This window comes from Heliangelus exortis, chromosome 1, assembly GCF_036169615.1.
Source record: "Heliangelus exortis chromosome 1, bHelExo1.hap1, whole genome shotgun sequence".
Classification (NCBI taxonomy): Eukaryota; Metazoa; Chordata; class Aves; order Apodiformes; family Trochilidae; genus Heliangelus; species Heliangelus exortis.
The window spans coordinates 3,884,715-3,902,886 of record NC_092422.1 but is presented as its reverse complement, the minus strand read 5'-3'; the positions used below and the strand labels follow the sequence as shown (position 1 = coordinate 3,902,886).

Below are 18,172 nucleotides of genomic sequence, written 5' to 3'. Positions count from 1 at the left end.
TGAGACCATGGCCTCTTGTCTTGCTGAGAGTTGCCTGGGAAAAGAGCCCAACCCCCCCCTGGCTCCAACCTCCTTTCAGGGAGTTGGAGAGAGTGATGAGGTCTCCCCTGAGCCTCCTCTTCTCCAGCCTCAACACCCCCAGCTCCCTCAGCCCTTCCTCACAGCATTTCTGCTGGATCCCTTCACCAGCCCAGTTGCCTCCTTTGGACCTGCTCCAGCACCTCAAGCTCCTTCCTGAGCTGAGGGGCCCAGAACTGGACACAGGACTCAAGCTGTGGCCTCCCCAGAGCTGAGCACAGGGGCAGAATCCCTTCCCTGGACCTGCTGGCCACGCTGTTCCTGAGCCAGCCCAGGATGCCATTGGCCTTCTTGGCCACCTGGGCACACTGCTGGCTCCTGTTCAGCTTCCTGTCAATCCATACCCTGAGACATGAAAGTTGCCTTCAGCTTGGTGCAGGTCCTCATTGTGCTTTTTTTAAACCCTTATGAGATTTTGCTCTAAAAATTGGCATCTGGTTTGGATTCCAGTGCTGACACATGGAAATTGGAAGGGCTGAATGGATGGATTATTTTATTTCCAGCAGTTCTTGATCATTCTTCCATACCACTTGAAGACATGACCCTTTCAGAGGAGATAGTCCCTGGGGTGCATATGTTCTTTGAATATTTTTTATGTTAAAATAGAGAGTGGCTCCTGTACAGACAGCAGGTGGGCAGTAGAGTAGTTCCTGTGGCCATTTGTGTAAACAAGTAGCTTGTACAGTTAAATTTTTCACAGCCAGTGAGCTCATTTTCAGACTTTTCCTCTCCAGTTTTCAATAATTTCTTATAGTTTTGTTTTGATTTTAATTTTTTTTTTACACTATGAAGTACTTGGCCACACTCTTTTCAGCTGCTGTGGCTGCTGGCAGTGCTGCTTCCACATGTATTTGGTCCAAGCCTCAAAGCTCTGCACATGGAAATCATCCTTAGTGCTCCAGTTTATCATCTATAGGTGCTGCTTAGAGTAGGGGAATGAAAGGTAATATCCCCAAAAAAACCTCCCCATCCTTTTCTCCAGCAGCACTTTGCCAGGTGAGCCAAAATCTTCCAAGAATTCCTGCCTCAACTTCAGTATCTCCCACAGCCCAACCCAACCACCTCCTCTGTGGACAAGCTAAATGATAATTTTTTTAGGAAAAAGGCAGAATCCTCGAGGACCAGTGCGGTGTCCAAATGTGATTAATTTTTTTTTTTTAATGGTTATGTCAATCCTGGCCCTGTTGCAACTGGTTTAATTGGGTTTTTATAGTAATGAACCCCACCAGCACAGTATCATAGAATCATAGAATCCTAGGGGTTGGAAGGGACCTCGAAAGATCATCTAGTCCAACCCCCCCTGCCAGAGCAGGGCCCCCTAGAGTACATCCCCTAGGAACGTGTCCAGGTGGGTTTTGAATGTCTCCAGTGAAGGAGACTCCACAATCCCCCTGGGCAGCCTGTTCCAGGGCTCCGTCACCCTTACAGTAAAAAAATTTTTTCTGATATTCAACTTGAACCTCCTATGCTCCAATTTACACCCATTACCCCTTGTCCTATCACTGGTCACCACTGAGAAAAGCCTAACTCCATCTCCCTGACACTCACCCCTTACATATTTGAAAACATTGATGAGGTCACCCCTCAGTCTCCTTTTCTCCAAACTAAAGAGACCCAGCTCCCTCAGCCTTTCCTCATAAGGGAGATGTTCCACTCCCTTAATCATCTCAGTAGCTCTGCGCTGGACTCTTTCAAGCACTTCCCTGTCCTTCTTGAACTGAGGGGCCCAGAACTGGACACAATACTCCAGGTGTGGCCTCACCAATGCAGAATAGAGGGGGAGGAGAACCTCTCTTGACCTACTAACCACACCCTTTCTAATGCACCCCAGGATGCCATTGGCCTTCTTGGCCACAAGGGCACATTGCTGGCTCATGGTCATCCTCTTGTCTACCAGGACCCCCAGGTCTCTTTCACCTACACTGCTCTCCAGCAGGTCAGCCCCCAACCTATACTGGGACATCGTGGCCTTTGTTAATCTGTTAGCAGGAAGAGCTCTGGGAAGAAATTGGGTTTGATGTCACATTTAATTAAAACCCTCATTTAACAACACACTTGGCCTCCCCCACACCCTGCAGGCAGCAAGGGCTGAGCTGCTTCACCCAGAGAGCTCAGGACTTTGGGAACTGCCCAGGGAAGTGTTGGAGTCCCCCATCCCTGGAAGTGTTTAAGGAAAGGTTGGATGTGGCACTCAGTGCCAGGGGGGAGCTGATGTGGTGGGGGTAGGTCCCAGGCTGGACTGGGTGATCTGAGATCTTTTCCAGCCTCAATAATTCCATGATTCTGTGACTCCCCAATCAATCTCCAATAAAGCTGTGTGGGCTGGAGGGTTGTGGGCTGGAATTTTGGGGGGATTTTAATGGATTGAGAAGAACCCTGAGGAAAAGGACTCAGAGGTGGTTGATAAGAAGCTCAAGGTAAGTTTGCAATGTGTGCAGAAAGCCCAGAAAGCCAACTGGGTCCTGGAATATATGAAAAGTAACCTCACTACCAGGTCAGGGGAAGGGTTTTTTCCTCTCCTTCTCTCTGGTGGGATCCCCCTTGCAGTGCTGGGTCCAGTTCTGGAGCACCCAACACCAGGAGGCCATGGAGATGTTGGAGAGAGTCCAGAGGAGGCCATGGAGACTCTCAGAGGGTTGGAGCAGCTCTGGAGCCAGGGGGAGAGAGTTGGGGTTGTTCAGCCTGGAGAAGGCTCCAGGGAGACCTTGGAGCATCTTCCAGTGCCTGAAGGGGCTCCAGGAAAGCTGGGGAGGGACTTTGGACAAGGGCATGGAGGGATGGGATGAGAGGGAATGGTTTCAACTGAAAGAGAGATTGAGATCATAGAATTATAGACTGGTTTGGGTTGGAAAGGACCTTGAAGATGATCTGGTTCCAACCCCCTGCATGGGCAGGGACCCCTCCCACAGCCCAGGTTGCTCCAAGCCCCATCCAACCTGGGCTGAGACACTGCCAGGGATGGGGCAGCCACAACTTCCTTGGCACTACCCTCAAATTCAAGAATTTCTTCCTCATGTCCTCTCCTCTCCAACCCATTTCCCTTGTCCTCTCCCTACCCCCCCATGTCCAAAGCCCTCCCCCAGCTTTCTTGGAGCCCCTTCAGATATTGGAAGGTTGCTCTGAGCTCACCTGGGAGCCTCCTCTTCTCCAGGCTGAACAACCCCAATCCCTCAGCCTGGCTTCCCAGGGAGTCAAAGAAAAAGCAAAACCAGGGGAATTTTATAATCAATCACTTTTTTTTTTTTTTCTTTTTTTTTTTTTTTCTTTTTTTATCTTTTGAAAATGGAAGAAGTATTTGGAGAGGTAGTAGGGCAGCTCTATAAGAGTGCCTCTTTCAGCACTTTGCTGCTTCTCTTCTGGGATATCACGGCTACAAAAAGCTTTAGGCACTGACTCCAGTTGAGCCTGGCTAGGCATCAGTTCATTTAAATAAAATACAGGCAAATTAGCTAAAAAACAGGGTGGCCTTTCCCCCGCTCCCCTCGGCCCATCTGCCACACACCCAGCTCCTCTGGGCATTTCAATCCGGCCTCTCAGGAAACTTATTCCCCTCCAATTAGAACCCTCCCAGACACAGCCCTGGAGTCACACATACAAATGGACACAGAGATCAATGTTTGGGAGGAGCATGAGGCTTGGTTTTGTTCTCAAAAAAAAAAAAAAGAAATAAAAATACACATCATCTCAGCTATTTACTGCAACACAAGAACATTCAACTATACAACCAAACATTCAAATATAACCTAGAGTGTCTGAGCTGTGACTCCAGCATCAGTGGCAGGGGACACTCGTCCCTCTTGCTGTCCTCACCACCTCAAACATTAAAAAAAAAATCCCATTTTTATGAAGCTTTCATGCTATGCAACAACAACACATCCTCTGTCTCCTCGTGTCCCATTCTCCTGCCCCTGCAGCTACATTTCCAACCATCCCAACACACACAGCCATCCCTCCAGAACAGTTTCCACCTGCAAGTTCTGAAAGTGCAAACACTGGGGAAAATGGAGAGCTTGAGGATTTCTAGCTAACCTAACAGGGAAGAAATTAAGCAGCACAAGGAGCTGCTCCATCCCTCTGTGAACTTCAGGAAAAGCGATCCCAAGAGCTCCTGGGAAGGAATTTTTCCCGGTGAGGATGTGGGAGCAGAGAACCTGAGGCTCGAGGGCAACTGGGCTGGTGAAGGGATCCAGCACAGATCCTGTGAGGAAGGGCTGAGGGAGCTGGGGGTGTTGAGGCTGGAGAAGAGGAGGCTCAGAGGAGACCTCATCACTCTCTCCAACTCCCTGAAAGGAGGTTGGAGCCAGGGGGGGGTTGGGCTCTTTTCCCAGGCAACTCTCAGCAAGACAAGAGGCCATGGTCTCAAGTTGTGCCAGGGGAGGTTTAGGTTGGACATTAGAAAGAATTTCTTGATGGAGAGGGGGATCAGACACTGGAATGGGCTGCCCAGGGAAGGGGTGGATTCTCCATCCCTGGAGATATTCCAAAAGAGCCTGGATGTGGCACTCAGTGCCATGGGCTGGGAACCACGGGGGGAGTGGATCAAGGGTTGGACTTGATGAGCTCTGAGGTCCCTTCCAACCCAGCCAATTCTATGATTCTGCAGGGGCAGAACAGAACACTCCTCTTCCTCAGTTTATGAGAGGAACTGAAACTCAGGACATTTGGGTCCTTTGCCACAGCTGCAGTTTTACATGAACTGTAAATAAATATGGTTATCCAGCCACATTTTGACACAGGTCTTAAAAATTCCTCATCTCAGAAGCTGCCTCAGTTTGGTCATCTGAGTCTACAAAAATAACTGTTAGAAGAGTATTAAAACCACTTTGCAAAGAAGTTTTATGAAACAAGGTCAGAGGGACACAGACACATTAAGCAACCATTTTAAAACCTGAGATTTGGCTGTTCAAGAGATGGACAAAGCACCTCTGGATGAGTTTCCTGCTAGACACCACATTATTATTTCTGAGTGTCCCTCAAAAGCAGGGCTGAGCCATGAGATAAAGACCACAAGAAAGGCTGGAAAGAAAAAAAAAAAAAATCAAGTTTTTAATGTAAGTATTCCACAGAGAGCTGTTACAACACACCCTTCCACACAGCAATGATCCCTTGTCCTTTGCCACAGTGATTTTTATTCAGATACAAACAATAATGGGCAATAATGGGCAGTTCTAGGATTCTGTGATCTCCCAGGTCCCTTCCATCGGAAGCGGCGGAACCCGAGTGCGCAGCTTCGGGGTGGGCGGAGGGGAGCGCTGCCGCACCGCTCCCCCGCGGTCACCTTGGCGGCCATGGTGTTCCTGCCGGACGAGGCGCGGTCGCTGCCGCCTCCTCCTCTCCTCAACAAGGGCTCGGCCTGGCTGGGTCTGACCGGCTGGGTGACGGCTCTGCTGGACAACGGCTTCAACAAGCGCCCCATCATCCGATCCGGTACGGCGGGCATGGGGGAGGGAGGATGGGGAAGGCCTGAGGTGATGGGAGGAGGGGGAACGGGGGGGAGTTGCGTTACCTCAGGAGCAAACCCTGAGGTAAAGGGCTTTGGGATGGGGTGTGTGGGATTGAGGGATATGGGGGGGGGGGGGGGGGGGGAAGGGAAGGGTGGTGAGGGGGTGGTGGTGGTGGTTAGAGGGGCTGAGGAAGGGGGTTTGTGGGGTTTGGGGTGAGTGTGAGGGATGCCGGAATGTGTGGGAAGAGGGAACAGCCCTGAGAGGATGGGGAGGAAAAGGGGGTTGGAGGGGCTGGAGAATGGGAGATGTGAGATTTGGGGTGGCCTTAAGGGGTATAGGGACGAGAGTGAAGGGCAGGGGGCTCTGAGGTGAGGGTTTGGAGTGAGGGAAGGGTGTATTTGGGGTGACTCTGAGGGATGTAGGGACAGGGGAAAAGGGAGAAAACCCTGAGGGGTTTGGGGTGAGTGTGAGGGATGCAGGAGTGTGGGGGAAGTTGGAACAGCCCTGAGGTGAGGGGATGGGGAGGGAAAGGGGGCTGGGGGAGCTGGAGAAGGGGAGAGGTGAGATTTGGGGAGACCTTAAGGGGTATAGGGGTGAGAGTGAAGGGCAGGGATGAGGGGTTGGGGGGTGGGAAGGGTGTAATTGGGATTTGGGGTGACTCTGAGGGATGTAGGGATAGGGGAAAGGGAAGGAAGCCCTGAGGGGTTTGGGGTGAGGATACAGGAGTGTGTGGGAAGAGGGAGCAGCCCTGACGTGAGGGCATGGGGAGGAAAAGGGGATTGGGGGGGCTGGAGAAGGGGAGATGTGAGATTTGGGGTGGCCTTAAGGGGTATAGGGACGAGAGTGAAGGGCAGGGAGCTCTGAGGTGAGGGTTTGGGGTGAGGGAAGAGTGTATTTGGGGTGACTCTGAGGGATGTAGGGACAGGGGAAAGGGAAGAAAACCCTGAGGGGTTTGGGGTGAGTGTGAGGGATGCAGGAGTGTGTGGGAAGTTGGAACAGCCCTGAGGTGAGGGGATGGGGAGGAAAAGGGGATTGAGGGGGTTGGAGAAGGGGAGATGTGAGATTTGGGGTGGCCTTAAGGGATACAGGGGCGAGAGTGAAGGGCAGGGAGCTCTGAGGTGAGGGGTTGGGGGGAGGGAAGGGTGTATTTGGGATTTGGGGTGACTCTGAGGACTATAGGGGAAAGGGGAGAAAACTCTGAGGGGTTTGGGGTGAGTATGAGGGATACAGGAGTGTGTGGAAAGTGGGAACAGCCCTGAGGTGAGGGCATGGGGAGGAAAAGGGGGTTGGGGGGGCTGGAGAAGGGGAGATGTGAGATTTGGGGTGGCCTTAAGGGATATAGGAACGAGAGTGAAGGGCAGGGAGGTCTGAGGTGAGGGGATGGGGGAAGGGAAGGGAAGGGTGTATTTGGGGTGACTCTGAGGGATGTAGGGACAGGGGAAAGGGGAGAAAACCCTGAACTGAGAGTCAGGGGAGAGATGAGGGAGTTGGAGGCGTTTAGGAGGAGCTGGGGAAGGGGGTGCCTGGGATTTGGGGTAATCTCCAGGAATATTGGGGTGGGAGTGGAGGGTGGGGGGATCTGAGGTGAGGGGATGGGTAAGAGAGTATTTGGGGTTTTGTTAAGGGCCATCGGGGTGGGATGGGAAGGGAACACAGTCCTGAGGGGAGGGGATGGGGGATTAGAGGGGGAGTGAGGGGGGCTGTGTGGGATTTGGGGCAGAGTTGTAGGTGGGATGTTGTAGGGAAAGGAGCCCTGAGGTGAGGGATCTGCGGGCTGGGCAGGGATTGCAGATAATCAGAGGGCAAAGGGACATTACACGGGGATGGAGGGGATTTGGGGTGACTCTCTGAGGGATATGGGGGTGCAGGCAGGAAGGGGAAGGAACCCTGGGGAAAGAGGGGAATTCTCTGGAGGGCTGTGAGGGGCCGGGGGTGCTCTGCAGGTGAGCAGAGGGGCCGGGTGGGGGCAAAGCGGGGAGAACAGAGCTGGGTGTGGAGGGGGGGAAAGTGTCTGTGGGGGGTGCTGGGTCCACCTGGGTCTGGGATTTGGGGTGAGGAGGGGCTGTGTGGGATTTGGGGCAGAGTTGTAGGTGGGATGTTGTAGGGAAAGGAGCCCTGAAGTGAGGAATCTGCGGGCTGGGCAAGGATTGCAGGTAATCAGAGGGCAAAGGGACATTACATGGGGATGGAGGGGATTTGGGGTGACTGTGAGGGATATGGGGGTGCAGGCAGGAAGGGGAAGGAACCCTGAAGAAAGGGAATTCTCTGGAGGGCTGTGAGGGGCCGGGGGTGCTCTGCAGGTGAGCAGAGGGGCAGGGTGGGGGCAAAGCGGGGAGAACGTAGCTGGGTGTGTGGGGGGGAAAAGTGTCTGTGGGGGGGAAAAGTGTCTGTGGGGGGGAAAAAGGCCTGTGGGGGGGAAAAAGGTCTGTGGGGGGTGCTGGGTCCACCTGGGTCTGGGATTTGGGGTGAGGAGGGGCTGTGTGGGATTTGGGGCAGAGTTGTAGGTGGGATGTTGTAGGGAAAGGAGCCCTGAGGCGAGGGATCTGAGGGCTGGGCAGGGATTGCAGGTAATCAGAGGGCAAAGGGACATTACATGGGGATGGAGGGGATTTGGGGTGACTCTCTGAGGGATATAGGGGGGCAGGCAGGAAGGGGAGGGAACCCTGAGGAAAGGGAATTCTCTGGAGGGCTGTGAGGGGCTGGGGGTGCTCTGCAGGTGAGCAGAGGGGCCAGGTGGGGGCAAAGTGGGGAGAACGGAGCTGGGTGTGTGGGGGGGGAAAGTGTCTTTGGGGATAGGGAAATGTCTGTGGGGGGGAAAAAGGTCTGTGGGGGGAAAAAAGGTCTGTGGGGGGTGCTGGGTCCACCTGGGTCTGGGATTTGGGGTGAGGAGGGGCTGTGTGGGATTTGGGGCAGAGTTGTAGGTGGGATGTTGTAGGGAAAGGAGCCCTGAGGCGAGGGATCTGAGGGCTGGGCAGGGATTGCAGATAATCAGAGGGCAAAGGGACATTACATGGGCATGGAGGGGATTTGGGGTGACTGTGAGGGATATGGGGGTGCAGGCAGGAAGGGGAAGGAACCCTGAGGAAAGGGAATTCTCTGGAGGGCTGTGAGGGGCCGGGGTTGCTCTGCAGGTGAGCAGAGGGGCCGGGTGGGGGCAAAGCGGGGAGAACGGAGCTGGGTGTGTGGGGGGGAAAAAAGGTCTGTGGGGGGGGAAAAAAAGGTCTGTGGGGGGGGGAAAAAAAGGTCTGTGGGGGGGAAAAAAAGGTCTGTGGGGGGTGCTGGGTCTACCTGGGTCTGGGATTTGGGGTGAGGAGGGGCTGTGTGGGATTTGGGGCAGAGTTGTAGGTGGGATGTTGTAGGGAAAGGAGCCCTGAGGTGAGGGATCTGCGGGCTGGGCAGGGATTGCAGGTAATCAGAGGGCAAAGGGACATTACATGGGGATGGAGGGGATTTGGGGTGACTGAGGGATATGGGGGTGCAGGCAGGAAGGGGAAGGAACCCTGAGGAAAGAGGGGAATTCTCTGGAGGGCTGTGAGGGGCTGGGGGTGCTCTGCAGGTGAGCAGAGGGGCCGGGTGGGGGCAAAGCGGGGAGAACGGAGCTGGGTGGGTGTGTGGGGAAAAAAGGTCTGTGGAGGGGAAAAAAGGTCTGTGGAGGGGAAAAAAGGTCTGTGGGGGGGTGCTGGGTCCACCTGGGTCTGGGATTTGGGGTGAGGAGGGGCTGTGTGGGATTTGGGGCAGAGTTGTAGGTGGGATGTTGTAGGGAAAGGAGCCCTGAGGCGAGGGATCTGAGGGCTGGGCAGGGATTGCAGATAATCAGAGGGCAAAGGGACATTACATGGGCATGGAGGGGATTTGGGGTGACTGTGAGGGATATGGGGGTGCAGGCAGGAAGGGGAAGGAACCCTGAGGAAAGGGAATTCTCTGGAGGGCTGTGAGGGGCCGGGGTTGCTCTGCAGGTGAGCAGAGGGGCCGGGTGGGGGCAAAGCGGGGAGAACGGAGCCAGGTGTGGGAGGGAAAAAAGTTTCTGTGGGGGGGTAAAGTGTTTGGGGAGGGGTGCTGGGTCCACCTGGGTCTGGGATTTGGGGTGAGGAGGGGACATTTGTCCTCCTGCTGCAGGTGTTCACCGCCAGGTGCTCTTCACCACCGTGGGGTGGTTTGTTGGGTATTACCTGATCAAACGCACCGAGTACGTGTACGCCAAGCTGGACAGAGAGCTCTTGGAGTATGTCAGGCAGCACCCAGAGGACTTCAAGGCAGCAGGTATGAGGAGTGGGTGTGTTAAGAAAGAACACACAGCCTGCTACAGCACCCTGGTTAATGAGTGGTAATGATGTAAGTGGTTAATGAGGTAAAGATGTTGCCGGGCTGCTCGGGGAATCTGGAATTTTTTTTTTCTAGCAAGTCTTGCTGGCTGCTGCCTCTTCCCTGCTTATCCATGATCTGAGTAGCAACAGTGTTAAGGGTTTTATGGTATGAAAACTGATGTTTTCATTGAGCTGATCAGCTGCCTTGGTTGGCCAACCCTTCCTAGTTTAACATAAAAATTGCAGAGCCAAAAAGAGGAGCAAGGCCCAACTTGGGCCAGTGAAGGAGAAACAAAGTAATGGAAAGTCTGAGAGAGCTGGGGGTGTTGAGGCTGGAGAAGAGGAGGCTCAGGGGAGACCTCATCACTCTCTCCAACTCCCTGAAAGGAGGTTGGAGCCAGGGGGGGGTTGGGCTCTTTTCCCAGGCAACTCTCAGCAAGACAAGAGGCCATGGTCTCAAGTTGTGCCAGGGGAGGTTTAGGTTGGACATTAGAAAGAATTTCTTGATGGAGAGGGGGATCAGGCATTGGAATGGGCTGCCCAGGGAAGGGGTGGATTCTCCATCCCTGGAGCTATTTCAAAAGAGCCTGGATGTGGCACTGAGTGCCATGGGCTGGGAACCACGGGGGGAGTGGATCAAGGGTTGGACTTGAGGAGCTCTGAGGTCCCTTCCAACCCAACCAATTCTATGAAAAGTACAAATTACTTTTATTCTAAGTCAAGATTTTCCTGCTTATTCTTGTAAGATGACATGTAAGGAATACATTGCACATGGGAAGCAGTGCATGTTGATTTAAAAACAGGGTGCTGAAGATTTAGAAATTCAGTAGAAGAGGTAAAAAAAGAATAAATAGAAACATCAGGAGGCTTGAAGCACCATTGGCTCTTGCTGCTTAGAGCCTGGGTAAAAATGGCATTTTACTAAAGGTAGTCAGTAAGCCCAGCCATGCCATGGCAAATTTTTGGTGAAAATTGCCTGTTTTCTAAGAGAATACAGTTAGTTGACTTGGGCTTTGGGACTATAATCAACGTTTTGCCATTTCTGAAGAAATCTGTGGAAACAGAGAACTGTTGGTGTTGAGATCTCTGCACAGGGAGCCCCATGGAATAGATGTGAGGTATTCAGCTTATGCTCACAGTTTACTGGTGGCAGCAAAAAAAAAAATAGAATCTAGTGGCTTCGTTAACCTTAAGACTTAATATTAGAAATCTTCAGAAATGATCTCAAATGCTGATCAGGTTTTTGCAACTCTGCCCCTTGCCTCCTGCAGAAAAGAAAAGGGTGGGAGAGCTTTTGGAAGAGTTCCGCCCAGTTCGCTGAGGTTTTCTCCCGTGGTGTCCCAGGATGCAGCTGCTGAACTAATTCCTTACTGAGGATTTTTGGAGAGCTGGCTGTAAATCTTCAACTATCCAGAGGTTAGAAAATGAACCATTGCTTATTTTCATGTAATAAAAGTTCCCATGAAATCCACAGTGTTTGGTGACTTGTTCTTCTCTTGATCGTGGTGTATCAATTAGTAAGTGACTGGTAATTGTTGTGGGATAATAATTTTCCTTCACCCCTTTTTTTTTTGTTATTTTAGAAGCAGATTCAAAATAACTTAAGAAAAATTAGAAAAATATTTCAAATTGCTTTCTATTTCTTCTTGTTTTATTATTTTTTTTAATTTCTCACACACTCTCCTCACTTTCAATCCATCCACTGCCAGCAATGGATGATATGGTGGGAAAAAATACTGGTGCAAAAACCCTTAGTGTGATATTTGATAGCAATTACATCAATAATTAGTAAAGCTTTCAATTCTTTTCAAGTGTAATTCAGTGTATGACTTCCAGCTTTTAGTGTTAAATAGTTAGAGCATGTCAATATATAGAAGGTATATAAATAACTTCAATACTGTTCTATCCATATCCCTTTTTTTTTTTCCTTTTAAACAGCTCTTGTAGTGACATCGATTTTACTAAAGAAGGTAAAATGCTGGAACTTAAATTGAGGTTGTGCCTCTTGTTTCTGAGCATAATTTTCACATCACAAAACTTTATCTAATTCCATTAAAGATGACTTTTAGACTTGATTAAGCTCCTTCTATCCATGTCACTTCTACCTGGGCAGTAAATGAGGATAAAATGCAGCATAATTTTAACACACCCAGAATGCAGTTATGGAAATTCCTCCTTTCTATTTCTCACTGGTGTTTCTCCTGACCCTTAGTGTGCTCTGGACCAACCCTTGTAGACACTGCAGCCAAAATCTTCCTGTGAAACTAATTCTGCCCTACTAGCAAAAATAGATGCTCTCCCTAAATAATTCCCTTCTCTGTTCTGGAGTCTCATGGTGCTTTTTCTTTGCTGGGGATCAGGATCCAACCTTTTTCTTTCTCACTTGGTTGTTGGCTCCTGAATCCACGTGCTGGACTCACACATGTTCCAGACACACTGAGGATCTGCAAGGTTCTCAGCAACCCTGGAGCTTCAAGCACTTCCAGTTAAATTTACCTGATCAAGGGTGGGAAAGCAAAATAAAACACTGAAGCTACTCCAGCTGTGAATGTTCTGAGTGAGGTTCAGAGCTCCTTGGATCTGCTGGTAAACACAACCATCCCTGGAAGTGTTATGGATCAAGTTGGACAGCACTTTGAGCAGCCTGATCTCATGGAAGATGTTTCCTCAAATCAGGTTATGATAAAGGGGAAGATGAATATCTGTGGGGCTAAAAAGTGATGGGGGAATTCCAGCCCTGCTCAAACTGGGCTGTGGCCCAGGATCAAGTCTGGTTTGGTTACAGATAACTCCAAAAGGATGGAGACTTCACCACCTCTCTGGGCAGCCTGAGACAGTTCTTAACCACCCTCCCTGTTCACAAACAGGTTTTCCTCTATTCAGATGGGATTTCCTGCTCTTCAGTTTGTGCCCAGTGGTTCTTGTTCTGTCACTGGGCACCACTGGGAAGAGCTCGGGGGCATCTTCCCCACACCACCCATCAGGATTTGTGCATATTGGTAACATGGAAGGGATTCCATCCAGAGGGACCTGCACAGCCTTGGAAAGTGCAAACTGCATCAAGTTCAACAAGGCCAAGTGCAAGGTTCTGCACCTGGGTGGAGAAAATCCCATAAAGGAATAGAGGCTGGGAGGAGAAAGGATTGAGGGCAGCCCTGAGGAGAAGGACTTGGGGGTGGTGCTGGACGAGAAGCTCAACATGAGCCATCAATGTGTGCTTGCAGCCCAGAAACCAACCCTGTCCTGGGGGCATCAGAAAAAACACAGACAGTGGTTGAGGGAGGGGATTCTCCCCCTCTGCTCTGCTCTGCTGAGACCCCACCTGGAGTCCTGTGTCCAGTTCTGGAGTCCCCAACCCATTCTGAGACCTTTTTGTGGCCTTCCAGTATCTGAAGAGGGCTACAAGAAATCTGGTGAGAGACTTCTTAGGATGTCAGGGAGTGATAGGACATGGGGGAATGGACTCAAACTAGAAGATGGGAGATTTAGATTGGAAGTTAGGCAGAAGTTCTTCACCATGAGGGTGGTGAGACCCTGGCACAGGGTGCCCAGAGAGGTGGTGGAAGCCCCATCCCTGGAAGTTTTTAAAACCAGACTGAATGGGGCTCTGACCCCCCTGCCCAGGTCACAGCTTTCTTCTGAATTCGGTGGCATCCAACAGCCAGAAACAAACCTGCAAGCCCCTGACTGGCTCCAACACTGTGAAGGGAGAAATGTCTCTCCCCGTGGTGCCGGTGTCCCGGGAGCTTTTCCAGGGCAGTGTGGAGCCAGCATCCCCCCGCCACGCCGGAGCGGGCCTGAGCTGCCCCGGCTGCCCTCCTCCTGCCAGGCAGGGACCGGCGCGGGGTTTGTCAAGGTCAAAGACCTCTTCTGTGACCACCTCGTGTCCCTTATCAGCCATGTGCAAGAGTGGTGGCCAGCAGCAGGGCAGTGTCAGGGCTTGCTGCAGCCCGGGGCAGCGTGATGCAAGCGGAGCAGCAGCACTTTCCTCTGGCACAGCCCGGGCTCGGGGCCGCCTGGCCAGACAGCGCCTCGCAGAGAGCTGCCCACAAGTCCTCAGTGTGTCCTTCCAGCTGTCCCACGTCAGAGAGATTTTCTGGGAATGTCTTGCATCCCCTGGCATTCGTGTCCAGCAGCGGTGAGGAGCACTTCGCCCAATGTCCTGCTCCCGTGGTTCCCTGTTGCACCCCAAAACTCTCCACTTGCTGAGCTCACTGCCAAAGCCAAAATCCATTGCTGGAGGTAACTGCAGGTTCCTCTTCAATGTCTCCCTCACTGTGACCATTATCTCCTAACGAAGTCACAGCTCTTTCAGGTCCAGCCATGTAAACCCCCAGAGGGGCATCACCTCCTCCATGGCCCTCCCCTCAGTAGGAACCCAATGTCCCCCCATTCCTCACAGTTCATCAGCTGGCACTGCCATCAAGTACAGTGGCAGAGGAGCTGCACAGGGGGGTTGGAGACCCCATACACATCCTCCAGCTCTACTTGTACCCTGCTCTGGGCTACAGCATCCAAACTTGAGGTGGCATTGCACTGGGGTCAGCTCATGTCTCTCCCAGTATTCCCCTGATGCTCCATTTCCTCTGGATAAGAGAAGGCTGCAAGCTTGCCAAGGTTGAGCACCTGCTGCAAAGCTCTCACATTAGTGGGGTTGTGATGGGGATTGTGTCTGGGCACAGTTTGGGTGGTTTGGTCCTTGGCAGCTGTTTTGCAGAAGAGGAAGAAGTTTGGGTGATGGTGCAATGAGATCCTCAGGTCTCTGCAGCTGCAGTCCTGGTGTTAGGGCAAGCCTCCCCCCAGCCTCCCATCCTCTGGGGAAGCCCAAGCCCAGACACAGCATGGGAAGGGGCAAACATCTCCCCACACACGTGTCCAAGAGTGTCCCCACTTCATCCCTGGCACCTCCTGTTATTCTTCCCCCCATTTCTTTGCCTCCTGCCCGAGGATCCTGGGACAGTCTTTGTCCTTGCTCAATCCTTCCAGACCCTGTTTCAGGTGTGGGAGGTCTCCAAATCCAGCCCCCAGCTCCACTGGAGAGGTCACTGCCATCCCTCCAGAGCTTCCTGCGAGGACAGGACACTCTGCTACCTGATCCTGTTACAAGAAAGCCATGGATGTGCTGGAATGAGTCCAGAGAAGGGCCAGGAGGATGATCAGAGAGCTGGAGCACCTCTGCTGTGAAGACAGACTGGGAGAGTTGGGGTTGTTCTGTCTGGGGAGGGGAGAAGGCTCTGAGGAGACCTTATTGTGTCTTTCCAGTATATGAAGAAAGCTGGGGAGGGACTTTGTAGGATGTCAGGGAGTGATAGGACATGGGGGAATGGAATCAAACTATAGGAAGGGAGATTTAGATTAGATGTTAGGAAGACGTTTTTGACCATGAGGGTGGTGAGACCCTGGCACAGGTTGCCCAGAGAGGTGCTGGAAGCCCCATCCCTGGAAGTTTTTAAGGCCAGGCTGGATGGGGCTCTGAGCAACCTGATCTGGTGGGAGGTGTCCCTGCCCATGGCAGGGGGGTTGGAACTGGATGATCTCAAAGGGCCCTTCAGCCCTGAAAATTCTATGATTCTGTGAACCTGTGGGACATGTTCATGCACATAGCAGGGGGATAGAGTACATGGCCTCTCCAAAGTCCTCTCCAAACCATTCAGGGTCTCTCTGATTCTCTGTCCCTTCACCTTCCCCATCCCTGCACTGGAAAGTCCCCTCCCAGCACAGCCCAAGTCCTCCTGCCCCACTCCTGGGCACTCCCTGAGGACACCAGGCAGGGGAAAGCACCACCCGGACAACAGCTTCTCAGGGATGGTTTTATTAGCAAAACTTGGGGAAAAGGCCCTCAGAGTCCAGGTACCAGCTGGAAAAGGGCTGGGCAGTCCCAGGGCAAGCTTGGAGGTTGGGGCCACCCAGCAACGTCACCGCCTTTGTGCTGCTCTTTGAAAATAAAGAGGAGGGCACGAGGGGTGCAGTCCAATGGACCTCCCAGCAGGAGCAGATGCTTCTTCCTATGAGGATAAGGTGCCATCTGGGTCTCCAGTGGTTGCAGCCATCGCCGAGGTTCCAGTGGTTCCAGTGCTGGGAGATCAGCTGCCAGGGTGTGGGTTGGCTGAGTGGGACTGGGGCCTGTGATGGGTCAGCCATGGGGACGTCCTCTCTGTGGTGTCACCAGCAGCCACCCTGCAACAGCAGCTGCTGTTACCCACAAAGCTCTTCCCAGGGAGAGCCCTGCTCAGCCAGGTCCATACAGCCTGAACCCCTTGGAGTCTGTGCACAGAGGGAGGGGCAGAGTCCCCTCCAGCAGCACAGCCGTGGAGATGTGCAGTGTTTAAGCAGGGGACAGCTTTTTTTCCCAGTACCTCCCCAGTCTGCAGTGTGGGAGAGCTGCCCAGGGCCTGTGCCCACCCCCCCTTGTCCCCGTGCCCCTCCCTGGTGTCCCCATTTCCCCCCCCAGCTCTTACCTGGTGGCTGTGGCAGGGTCACCAGCTGGGCTGGCCCTCGCTGGGGCTGATCTGCTCCAGGATCTGGCTGTACCTCCGGGTCAGGGCATTGGTGTCCCTGGTGAGGTGGGTGAGGACCTGCTGCAAGCCAGAGAGGTGGTGGGACAGGCGCCTCTCCAGCTGAGCATCCACGGGGTCGTCACCGTCATCGTCACCCGAGGCGTCGGCGGCGTCGGTGTCGGTGTCGCCGTGGCTCTGGTCGGTGACAGAGGCCAGGCCTTTCTCCACCACAGGTTTGATGGCCTTGAGGAGCTGGTAGCGCTCATAGAGGTCCGTGTTGCCTCCTGTGGCCGGGTCTGCCCCCTCCTGCTGCGGGAAAACCCCTCGGAGCAGGCTGGGGAACATCACCTCCTGCTCCATCTTCTGGGTGGCTGAGAAGTACTGCTCCATGGCTCTGCTCTCACAGCTCTGCTCACAGCTCTGCTCTGGGCTCTTCTGCCTTTGCTGCCTGCTCCCCGTCCCTGCCCAGGGCTTTTTATGTGCTGCAGGGGCACCTCCCTCCTCCCCTCTCCTCTGCTCTCCTCTCCTGCCAGTCCTGGGCAGGGCTGGACATCCCTGGGGCCGGGCTTGGCTGCAGCCCAGCTGGGCTTTGGCCACGCAGTGTCCCTGGCTCTCTGCAATCTCCCCTGGCCCTGCTGCCAGGAGGGCATCACCTCTGCCCCCTCCTCACTGCCCTCGGAGGACATTGAGCAACCCCCCGACCACAGTTGCTGAGCTCTGGAAAATTCCTCTGGGAATGGGCTGCACTCTGGGCTCCTATGGTCACGGTATCCGGCTGGTGACCAGCAGCAGGGTTTTCCAGAAACATCCCCATGCTCTGGGCTCCCCTCCCCGTGGGATGAGGACACAAACAATCACCTGCCCCCACGGTGTGGAACTCTCATGGCAGGACATGGAGCTGTCTCTGTCTCTGTCTCTGTCTCTGTCTCTGTCTCTGTCTCTGTCTCTGTCTCTGTCTCTGTCTCTGCTCATGGGGGAGGATGGACAGGGCCCCCATCCTGGGGCCGATGGCATTGCTGGGCAGTGGCCAACACTGCCTGTCCCCGCGTGTCCTTGTTGTGTGTGTCAATACCCAAAAAATGTCCTATTTTGGGAATGGCCGTGGGGTCTCATCCCTTTTGCAACCCTCGGTGCTGGCAGCTCTCCCACTGCTCCCCACCATGTCCCAGCCTGGTACAGATGCTTCCACCCACCTTCTTCTTCTCCCCAGACCTGTCCCTGCCACCCTTCTTGTCACTTGCCAGGTGCCCCTGGGGTCTCTGGGTGTCCTGCCATGGGGTCCAGCATTGTACCAAGGCGTGTGGGTGCTGCTGGCCCTGTGCAGGCACCAGCCAGGAGCTTGGCCATGATGTAGGTCTGGGACATTGTGGAGCTGCTGGAAATGAAATGACATCTCCAGGCTCCTGGGGCAGAGGGACACAGGGACACTACAGCCCCCTGCTGCTCTCTTTTTCCTTTGACTTGGTCCTTCCAAGCCACCTCAGCAAGGGCAGCAGGAAGCCAGAGGATGGCAGAGCTCTGCAGTCCCGGGTTTGTCCACAGGTCCCTATCCCTGGGGTGTTAATCCCAAGGGGACAATCACCCCATCAGCCAAAACTGGGTCCCCCACAGCCCTCATGTTCTGCTGAAGGGCCCAATCCCTTTTCAGAGGTACCCAGGAATAGGACAAGTAATAATAAGCTTAAGCTCAAAAATAGGAAGTTCCACCTCAGCATGAGCAGAAACTTCTTCACTGTGAGGGTGACAGAGCTGCCCAGAGCTCCCATGCTCTCTGGCATGAGGGGGACCTAAGATGGGGCTGAGGAGGAATGTGAGGGGTCCTCATCTAAGGAGGAAGCAGCAGCAGAAC

At 53.3% G+C, this 18,172-nt stretch overlaps 2 protein-coding genes across 2 annotated transcripts; one reads left to right on the top strand and one right to left on the bottom strand.

Annotated features, from left to right (window-relative positions):
- The first annotated feature begins 5,327 nt into the window (after window positions 1–5,327).
- On the top strand, window positions 5,328–11,297 carry NDUFC2 (NADH:ubiquinone oxidoreductase subunit C2). The gene is made up of 3 exons (XM_071728891.1): window positions 5,328–5,505; window positions 9,639–9,782; window positions 11,098–11,297. The coding sequence occupies exons 1-3, from the start codon at window positions 5,367–5,369 to the stop codon at window positions 11,145–11,147; spliced, it is 333 nt and encodes a 110-aa protein (XP_071584992.1). The 5' UTR covers window positions 5,328–5,366; the 3' UTR covers window positions 11,148–11,297.
- Window positions 11,298–15,622: 4,325 nt separating this feature from the next.
- Window positions 15,623–16,923, bottom strand: LOC139788400 (mid1-interacting protein 1-B-like). Its single transcript, XM_071728361.1, has 2 exons — window positions 16,285–16,923; window positions 15,623–16,003 (listed from the first exon to the last, which is right to left on the bottom strand). Exon 1 carries the CDS (start codon window positions 16,711–16,713, stop codon window positions 16,303–16,305), a length of 411 nt encoding a protein of 136 aa, XP_071584462.1. The 5' UTR covers window positions 16,714–16,923; the 3' UTR covers window positions 15,623–16,003; window positions 16,285–16,302.
- Window positions 16,924–18,172: the final 1,249 nt, after the last annotated feature.

Excerpts from the sequence above, each read along its gene's own strand:
- LOC139788400 (XM_071728361.1), bottom strand. The coding sequence starts at position 16,713 with ATGGAGCAGTACTTCTCAGCCACCCAGAAGATGGAGCAGGAGGTGATG.
- NDUFC2 (XM_071728891.1), top strand. The coding sequence starts at position 5,367 with ATGGTGTTCCTGCCGGACGAGGCGCGGTCGCTGCCGCCTCCTCCTCTC. Across the intron at positions 5,506-9,638 it reads GCGCCCCATCATCCGATCCG|GTGTTCACCGCCAGGTGCTC; the intron begins GTACGGCGGGCA and ends CTCCTGCTGCAG. Across the intron at positions 9,783-11,097 it reads AGAGGACTTCAAGGCAGCAG|AAAAGAAAAGGGTGGGAGAG; the intron begins GTATGAGGAGTG and ends TGCCTCCTGCAG.